Source organism: Tachysurus fulvidraco, chromosome 8 (assembly GCF_022655615.1).
Source record: "Tachysurus fulvidraco isolate hzauxx_2018 chromosome 8, HZAU_PFXX_2.0, whole genome shotgun sequence".
NCBI classification, from domain to species: Eukaryota; Metazoa; Chordata; class Actinopteri; order Siluriformes; family Bagridae; genus Tachysurus; species Tachysurus fulvidraco.
The window spans coordinates 5,891,477-5,901,932 of record NC_062525.1 but is presented as its reverse complement, the minus strand read 5'-3'; the positions used below and the strand labels follow the sequence as shown (position 1 = coordinate 5,901,932).

The window sequence follows — 10,456 nt, the reverse complement described above, 5'->3', positions numbered from 1 at the left end:
TTCCTCCTGTAGGGAGCAGAAAGGAGGAGGAGCAGTGAGGAGAGCAGGCCGAGGTGCTGACGGAGGCTGCTCCGTGTGTGTGTGTGTGTGTGTGTGACCATGGAAGAGTGGATCGTATGTTGCAGTTGGACAGGTGCAGAGGTCGATCCTCCACTGATCCCGAGGGGCGACACGCTAGCCGAATGTGACCAGTGAACCCGGAGGCTTCTGCAACCACAAAAAAAGGAGGGAAAAGAGGGGAAAACGTATCAGTGCTGGAAATAAAGCATACGGCTCCAAGGTCCAGGAACGAGTGAGGATTAAAGGAGTAGTTTAGCCAAGGATGCAATTTACACATCTACCCCAAAAATAATCCACCAGCCAACACATGGCACTTTAAATACCAGCTGTTTGCAAAATGCAGAAATTCAGTGCTGGCATTTGAGGCAAAAAAATTAAATATGCAAATTAGATCTATATCCTAATGAACGTCAGACGGTGCACTGAGAATTGGAGTGCATAAAAGATGTAGTTACTATTTATTTATTTATTTATTTTCAATTTATTTATTTTCAGGTACCACATCAGCAGAGTCTGAGATGAGTGTGTGATTTTTTCTAATTAACGTTTTCTAATTGTCAGCATTAATACTATTAAAAACTATAAGCAATGACAAAAAAAAAACGAACACTAGACACCGTGTACACTATACGGCCAAACGTTTGTGGACGCAAACGATCATCCTCGTTTGCTGGTATCATTCAATTCGATTGTCATCTTTTCCTTTCTTTTTTTTTCTTCTCCTTCTCCTTAGACGTTGGAGTGTGGATGTACAGTAGGGATTTGTGCTCATTCAGCTACAAGAGCATTAGTTGAGATGGTGAGAAGGTCTGGGGTTTAGTCCGTGTTCAGTGGGGTTGTATCAGAGACAGAGCTCAGTGCAGGACACTCCAGCTCTTCCACTCCGACCTTAACACACCACGCCTTCACAGACCTCTGTGCTTCGTGCACTTCTGTATCATTTACATTTACAGCATTTAGCAGACACCTTAGCCAGAGCTTATACACTTACATTTTATCTCATTTTAATACAACTGTGCAATTGAGGATTAAGGGCCTTGCCCAGGGGCCCAGCAGTGGCAGCTTGGTGGACGTAGGAATCGAACTCACAACCTTCCGATTGGTAGCCCAACACCTTAAGCACTAGGCTACCACATCCCCCATCATCATCATCATGCTGGGAAACTCATTTGATGAATTGTTAATTTTTTCATCAAACCCATCGATATGTTGATGAACGCCAATCAACCGTATTACACAGCAGTCGATTAACCTTTAACGACAGCAAAAATCTCAAAGCAGAATCAAAACAGTAAAAGATCACATTTTAAACATGTGTAAATATTTCATTACACAACACTTAGTTCCCGTTTTCCACCACCTGTATTTTAACCATACAGTATAGAGTTACAGAAAGGAAAGGATTTCGAATCTTGCCCTCTGTCGTCCTCCGCACGAGGATGGGTTTCCTTTTGAGTCTTGATCCTCTAAAGGTTTCTTCCTCACCACTGTCACATCTGGCTTGCTCATTCAGACACATTTAGATCCTGATATAATCAATGCTGTAAATATGTTTTGTGACAAAATCCACTGGGAAGAAGTAGCAGCCTTTATTTTGGTCACAGATACATTACAGCACAGTGAAATTCTTCACATACAGTATCCCAATTTTGGAGGTTGGGGTCAGAGCATGGGGTCAGCCATGATACAGCACACCTGGAGGAGAGAGGTTTTAGGGGCCTTGCTCAAGGGCCCAACGGTGACACCTTGGCAGTGCTAGGACTTAAACCCTGATCCTTAACTGTGACACTGAAACTCACTCTACAAATAAAATTGAATTGATATGAAATGTCAATTTGACAAAATATACACTAGTGTAGTGTATCATGTACAGTATATAAACCTGTGACTATTCTATAATTAGATCAACGATCACATTAGCGAGTCTCGTCGGATCTGAAGACGTTCTCTGACGATTGTGTGGGCTTTGATCTTCGTTAAGATCCTGAAAAATAGATTACATTTCTTCTGGAGCTGCTCTCACAAATGTTTTGAGTAAATCCATCCATATCCAGGTGATTAATGAAGCCCACCCTGTGTTACATTGCTACTAGCATGAAGAACCGCATGAACACACAAACAAACACACACACACAGGGTTTAAACATTTATTTTAAACATTTTTTACAGAACACATGTTTATCACCACACACAGGTGATTTTTTCTACATTGAGGTCAGATGTAGAAGTTACACAACATGAAGAGGTGTAATACAGTATGTAGGATGGCATGAAAGCCAACACAAGGTGCTGACGATCTCTCTGCTGCATCACAACCCTTTGCTACCGTTGATGTGGAGGCTTCTGGAGTAGAGAATCTGCACCAAACTGCTAGAAGTCATAGAAGTTTTCTGAACATGATTGTATGTGAAACAAGGCGTGACCATTGAAGAACAGTCAAAGAATCAAAGAAGAAGAAGTCACTGAAGAAAAATAAGCATTTGTTTTAGCGACAACGTAAATATTTGTGACGACGTGTTTTGTTTTGTCTCTGAACAAATTTATTTTGACTCCTACATTGAATTATATACAGGATCGTCTCTTAACCCGGTGGAAACATGGCTCAGGTTTTCCAAAAGCCTCTCCAGTTCCCTCATCCAGCAGCAAACTGGCTACAGTCATGACAAAACCTAGTATACCGCTGTGTGGCTTGCTAAGCATCGGAGTTACAATATATATGAATTTATGGCTTTACACCCGAGCTGACACTGAGGACAGTGCATAATGACATGCTCCGAAGTGCTCCAGACACAAATCTGGATCCGATTTCCTATAATGTATTTTTGTGATTCATTCAGAGTGTCAAAGCTATTGTGCAGCTGGATATTGAATTAAATAATCAACATATTTACACACTTTTCTGTACCTGAGTGAGTCCAGGTATTTTATCATTTTATCAACCGTATATATAGTCAGATCAGACTCGTCGTCTTTATTCGGTGTGAGCTCTTCCTCTGATCGATCTGAGCTGCTGGTCTTGTAGAAAAAAATCGAAATAAAGCTAATTTAAGCAGAAGAGGAAGCGTGTAATGCGACAGCTGTATCTTTGGACCCGGCCGGCCCCGCCTCCTCGGCAGGGCGTCTCTTCTTGCAGGTGAGAGTGAGCAGCAGCAGCATAGGCAGGTGCCAGAGGCTACAGAAGAAGAGCTTGCGTGCGCTCTGGCGCTCACCGCGCTGGTAGAAGCGGAAAGCCAGGTAGCTGATGTACAGGTTGATGGGTAGAGAGACGAGCGGAAAGGTCCAGGTGGTGACGTCCAGCACGGGGCCGAGCGCGGACAGACCGATCAAGGCCACGCTGTGGCGGAGTGCCACCTGCTTACACAGGGTTGGGTGGGTGACTGACATCATGCGGTATCCACCACGCGAGTAGTCCTCTCGTAGGTTCCAGCTCAGAGAGTTGAAGTGAGGGAACTGCCAGGAGTAGAGGAACGCTCCCAGCAGCAGAGCACCTAGATGGGTACCAAAGAGCACAAGGAGGAAAGAGTGAGAAAGAGAAAAGCCAATGGCCACCATAGTCCCTTAATGCCAGCTCACTTAAAACAGCTTGTAAGAAAATATGTTTAAATTACAAGTGAAGCTACATTTTATTCATCCAATTGCCTTATTTTTGAATAGTTACATATAACTTACAAACACTGTCTAAAATGCTTACGTCACACCTGCCAGCCAATCAGAAACAAGCACTCTCATTTAATAGCATATTTCAAAAGACCAGTTACATCATAATGGCTAAAATGTACTACAAGCAGCTTTGGGACAACTAAAAAAAAAAAAAAAAAAAAAAAAAGTTACAGGTGACATGAACAAAACACATTCGAGTAAATTCTCACATTTCATGAACTAGAAGCTTGTGTTTCAGCTCCAGTGCTAAAGAAAAGCAACAGCAGCAATGCAGTGGCCCAAGTTGGAGCACCAGAGCATGCACACGTGTGTGTGTGTTCAGCACTGCTTGTGTAAACACACGCGCAGCTAAACCCTCTGGGAAAACAAGGGAACTGAAAGAGTAAGCTCATCTTTCCCACCACAAAGCACACAGCAATTAGCAACGCAGGCGCTGTTTACGACGAGCCTCGTGTCCCCATTTACACTGACCAGAGATCTGTGTTGTATTTTCTCTTACAGAAAATGGAATAAACATGTGGCTACAGGAATAATTACACAACAATATATTAGTGTGAAATATGGGTATGTTAAGATTTTTTTATTCCCCTGAGAAATATATATATATATAAATTTTTTTTCAATCATTTGAAATATTTTTTATTGCAATTTTTAAATCTTTTAATCCTTTTTTTGGGTGATTTTCTTTTTATATTTTTTATATTATTATTATTTATATAAATATATTTTATAGCACATTTTTTTAAGCCATTAATTTTTAACTTAATATTTCTAAATTTATCCCTTCATATTTCTCTCTCTCTCTTTTTTTTTTTTTTGGCTATGCTCGGATGAAAGAGATTCAAATGAACGAATAAATAAATAAATAAAACCGAGACTGAATGCTAAAGCGTCAGCTAAGTGTATAAACATTTTGAAAGTACTTCCTGTTTTGGGGAAAACGTTCCCAGAAAGGGAGTCGGAGGCCTCGGCAGAACAGTTTTTCCCTTCTGCAGCTGCAGGCAGTAAATGGGTGTGGATTATTATCGAGCCTCATGTACAGATCACGGATGTTTGCACCACAGGACACACTTCAGCTGCCTGCTCTCAACTTATTGCAGTCGTAACACACTTGACTCGCAGCAGGCCAACACTTGTGTAATTTGTACATTCAAGTGTGTGTAGTGTGCGTATTGGTCAGACCTGGATCGAGTGTGCCTGTAGCAGCAGTCCAGCCCATGATGGGTGGAATTGCCCCCACCAACGAGCCCACCCACGTGTTGGTGATGCTGAGGCGTTTCAGCGGCGTGTAACAACACGTGTACAGGACGATGTTCAGAGCCCCCAGGAGCCCTGTGAGAGGATTCACAGCCAGGGTCAACAAGGTCACGCCCGGGATCCCACAGGCAAGAGCGAATGATACAGCATGGAGAGGGCTGAGAGAGAGAGAGAGAGAGAGAGAGGGAGGGAGAGAGAGAGAGAGGGAGGGAGAGAGAGAGAGACGGAGAGAGAAGAAAAAGACAGAGAGAGAGAGAGAGAGCAAGGCAGAGAGGGAGAGAGAGAGAGAGAGCAAGGCAGAGAGGGAGAGAGAGAGAGAGAGTGGGGCAGGGAGGGAGAGAGAGAGAGAGAGAGAGAGAGAGAGAGAGAGAGAGAGAGAGAGAGAGAGAGAGAGAGAGAGAGAGTGGGGCAGGGAGAGAGAGAAAGAGAGAGAGTGGGGAAGGGAGAGAGAGGGGGAGAGAGAGGGGGGGGGCAGAGAGAGAGAGGGGGGGGGACAGGGAGAAAGAGAGGGACAAATGATTCATTAGATATTAGGCAGCTATAACAGAACGAGTGAGACATGGTGTAAAACACATACAGTACACAAGCTCAAAAAAAGTCATAAATAAGCTGAAGAAATGAAGAGCATCTGCTGTGGTAAGTGTTTCAGTGTGTGTGTCAGAAACCAAGGGGTTCAGGCACGTGCTGCACATCAAACCCTACATTAGCACACTTCTACTAGTTAGGCACGAGCGCTGGCCCTTTAGTCCTTTCTTTTCTTCATTAAAAACAGTCGAGGCCTGCTTCAAATTCACAGCTAAATACTCCATAAACTAAAGATCCAGATAGAGACCAAAGATGAAGAAAAAGAAAAAAAAAGCCTGAGAGTTGGAAATTCCTCATAACTGCGATTACTGCTCTTATAAACCGTTTATGTGGTGCTTATAAGTGTGTGCGTGTGTGTGTGCGTGTGTGTGTGTGTGTAGAGCGAGGGATCAGTGATAAGCCACTACGCTCACTTTTTATACTATTCTATTGTAAAGACACTGAGGCTTTACACAAGGAAGGCTGGGGATTTTTTAATGAACAGAATTTAATAAATAAACAAACAAACAATTATCACCTTTATTTATTTATTTTTTATATTTATGTACGTTGGATTAAATGAAAAAATTGCTAATATATGGCGAGGTCCAGCGCAGACACTGACATTTAAATTGTACACAACAAATTTAAATATTTAACCAGGTTAAATGAATTATTTATTTATTTAGTTGGTTAGTTAGTTAGTTAGTTAGTTAGTTGGTTAATTAATCCCGTGTCAGCTTCGGTGTCATTTTAATGAAAAGCTCAAGGAAAGTAAAACAGGACTTTCTGTGAATTCCTACAATATTACAGTAATAAAATCCACACGGCCAACAGCAGCAGGTATATAATGTGATCATGGTTACTGTTGTACTGTACGTAATGCACACACACACACACACACACACACACACACACACACACACACACACACACACACACACACACACACAGTGCAGACACAATTCTATGTGTGTATATATAACTAGCATATATTCTTATGCACATTCTACCTGTCACAGCTTCATATGTTCTAATAAATTTGATCATTGTGTGTATGAGTGGGTCTCTCCACGTGTGTGTGTCTGTCTCTCAGTGTGTGTCCGTCCGTCCCTCCGTGTGTTTCTGTCTGTCTGCATCTCTGTGTGTGTGTGTATGTGTCTCTCTCTCTCTCTCTCTCTCTCCCCATGTGTGTGTGTGTGAGGGTGTGTCTGTCTGCGCCTCTGTGTGTGTGTGTGTCTCTCTCTCTCCCTGTGTGTGTGTGTGTGTGTCTCTCTATCTCTCTCTCCGTGTGTGTCTGTCTGCGCCTCTCTGTGTGTATGTCTCTCTCTCTCCCTGTGTACGTGTGTGTCTGTATCTGTGTGAGTGTCTCTCTCTCCCTGTGTGTGTGTGTCTCTCTCTCTCTCTCCCTGTGTGTGTCTGTCTGCGTCTCTCTCCGTGTGTGTCTCACCGTGTTTCTCTCTCTCTGTGCGTGTCTGTGTGTGTGTATGCATCTGTGTGTCAGACTGAGTGTGTGTGTGTGTGTTTGTGTCTCCGCCTGTCTGTCTGATCCTTCACTTTAATATCCAATATGAATTCTGTATTCTGAAAAAGTATCAACAGAATAAAAGCAGCAAATGGAGCTCTGGTCTTAATTTAGAGCTGAACCACTCCGTCACCTCGACTCACCTTTACTATTAAATTAATAAAATATCTTACTAAAATCAACAGCTGTTCTATGGACCGATTCATAGTGCCGTCTCCGACGCTGGAACCACTCAGGGTCCGATTGCATCCACCTCCAGTGGGAGAACACTTGGACTGGTGAGGTGGCCGTGATGCTGCTCCTGACACACGGATTCAGTTACGCCTCCAGCCACAACAATCGTAAAGAAGTTAGCTGGATAATTGGATTTGAGCGCTATACTCACTCCTGTCCTTCACTCAATCTCACAAACTGCCTTTTTCGATCACGGCTCTGCTTAAAGTTTCATAAAACAATCCCATACAACATGCAGCAGGAACGCATTCGGCATGTTGGGTTTAACGCTGCTAACAGATTTGTAATCCTACATGTGGAAACTCCATTCACGTCGCTGCTGCCGCAGAGGAGGAGATGGAAAATCTAAATGTGCTTTTTGTTCTGAAAGCCATATTCATTTTCACAAGTCCATCATCTGAGATCTCACAAGATTAAAAAAGTGAGGGTTCAGTGACCATTTTGGTGACCTCCAGTTCCAAGACATCGCTGTAACTGATCGGATCACAGCTCCAGATCTAAAGCTCACTATATGAACTCAAACTAAAGGTTTAATAAATAACTAAAAACATAAATGAATAAATAAATAAATAAATAAAAACCTCCAAACTTCTAAACTGATGTTTTTATCATCACTGCTAATATCAGCACTTCATATCAGTTACATAATATCATCTATGGAATATATATCTATACTAGATAATATCATCTATGGAATATAAAGCAGGGCTGGGAGATATGACTAATTTTATCGCACAATTCTCACACAATTTATATTAGAATTTATAAATTTCTGTAATAAATGAGTTTAAATAAATAAGTTTGTCATAATATAAAAAAATGAATAAAATCCCGTCTAATGCCATTTTCTCTTATTTGACGCCGTGTCTACAAAACTGTCTTCTTTTTAACATCAGGGTTTCCCGCAGAACTTTGCAGTTCGGGCGGCCCACCTAAGTTGGGAAACCCTACCGCCTTAACTAGGTCGTCCAAAAAAAAAATAAATAAAACCAATAAATTCCGCTGCACAAAAGGCCGTCAAGTGCATCTCGGAGAATAACACGGACGCGCCTCACACCGCGAGCGGGCGCGCGCGCCATACGGCCGAAATGAGAGAAAGACGTGGTCCGTCACTGGAGGATAACTAGCCAGTTGATAAAACACCTGTCCGTGAGAAATGTAAGTGGACTGTTACTGTAAGCCTGTTATTGTATTAGTCTATAGTTCTTGCAAATTTAAAGTAAGTTAGCTGGTGATTTTGTTGTTTGAGTTCTTCACCTGCTAGCTAGGTTGCACGTGCCTGTTTTTAATAATTGTTAAATGTAGTACAGAGTCTGTGGCCTATCTCACAAAGAAGTGCCGCCACCCCGGGCCCCGCCCAACCCTAACGCCCAACACAACCGCCTTAACCAACAAATTTTCTGCGGGAAACCCTGTAACATTAAAAAAAAAATTAAGATTTATAAAAATAAGTTGATTAAGAAAGAAAGCAAAGAACAAAATCTCTACAAAATGTTGCCATTTTATAACGTAAACGTTTAAGTACCAACATTAATTTTAATAGCAGCACTTTTCATTAAATCATGAAAAAAAGATATAATCTCCATTTTTGGTATTGTTACTACATATATATCCCAAAAAAGTCTCATTTTTACCTTATCATGAGGTTCAGACGCAGATTTTCCCATTTTTAATGCTGTAACAAGTGATGAAAAGAAACTAAGCTTTCTGGCTGAAAGGTATACAAAGGTTTACGCTTCACTCTTGCCCATTAAAGGTGAAGAATACACGAGTATATGAGTACAGCACGATAAGGGGTATCAGTGCACCGGTCCGATGTTAAGCCGTGCTGAAGGACGTTTTGGAGTGTCGGCTTGCACGTTGGTGTAACGTGACTTCTTGTGTCACTCCACGTATCGGAGCAAAACTTCAAAGCCTCCAGAGGACACGATGCTCAGGGCTGACACACCAAACACTTGCTGAAATGTTTGCATTTAAGGGAACAAATGGCTGGCTTCATGTCAAGGCTAATGGATAGAAGGATGGGGTTGAACGGTGACGCTTGTGTTTGCGTGGCTGACTGCACGAACGTGTCTCTGTTTGTTTAAGGGTGTTGGCTGCTCCTCTACCTTACCTTGTCTGAATCTCTCAATTCAGAAAGAAACCTTCCTCCTAATTTTAATTCGATTCAATTTTATTTATAAAGCACATTTAAAACCCGCCTGAGCTGGCCAAAGTGCTGTACATGGAGATAAAAGAAAAGGAAAAAAGAAAGAACATAAATATAAAAGAACACATACAAATGAACAACAATTAAAAGCACAGGAAAAGAGGTGAGTGTTTAACATGGATGTAAATTCTGCAAATGTAGAAGCAGTTCTGACGGATGGTGGCAAGCTATTCCACAGCTTAGGGCCTGCTACTGCGAAAGCTCGGTCACCCCTGCGTCGCGGACAGGATCGTGGTACCAGCAAGAGATGACCATATTGGGATCTAAGTGATCTTACAGGATTGTACAAAACAATCGAGCTAGATTATTGAGAGCTTTATAGACGAATATCAGAATCTTGTAGTCGATACGGTATCGGACAGGCAGCCAGTGCGAAGAACGTCAGATTGGTGTGAAATGGTCTCGTTTGCGGCTACCTGTGAGTAGGCGGGCTGCTGCATTTTGGACCATTTCAAGGACAGAATTCTAAAATGTTAAAAATGAACCACACCATGGGCTAATTTGAAGACGTCTGTTAGACGTCTTGTCGCTGGCGTGTCATCTTTCGTATTTCACTTTTTCCCCCCTCCTTACACTACACACACTGTTTGTACTACAAAGATGTGTATTGTAGTGTACAAGTGTGTGATCTGGGATACACCCAAAGGTTCTATTTAGAAGGGATCTTCACTTTGCCAGTTTTCATGTAGACACCAATAGCAGAACTTCCAGGGTTCTAAAAAACATCGCGAATCAGATGTCCACACCGTCATCTGTCTATTGACTCAACTGTGGCAAATTATAGAACCAAGAACGGTCGTACCTTCATACAAAAATAAACAAAAAAAACGAGACTCTAAGTAGATCTTTGTTAGAAAGCTACAAATGAGATGAATCGTTGAGAAACCCATTCTACTAACATAATATGGCTTCTCTTTTAAAAAAAGAACCTCTCTGAAAGGGAACCT

The 10,456-nt window shown here is 42.0% G+C and overlaps 1 protein-coding gene across 1 annotated transcript in view; it reads right to left on the bottom strand.

Moving 5' to 3' along the window:
• Positions 1-2,193: 2,193 nt before the first annotated feature.
• Positions 2,194-10,456, bottom strand: part of LOC113651618 (protoheme IX farnesyltransferase, mitochondrial) — a 45,635-nt gene continuing 37,372 nt past the window's right edge. The window contains exons 6-7 of the mRNA XM_027160446.2: positions 4,903-5,135; positions 2,194-3,548 (exon numbers count right to left, since the gene is read on the bottom strand). Of these exons, the coding sequence (XP_027016247.1) occupies positions 3,106-3,548; positions 4,903-5,135 (676 nt within the window). The 3' untranslated portion in view covers positions 2,194-3,105. The remainder of the gene's footprint in view (positions 3,549-4,902; positions 5,136-10,456) is intronic.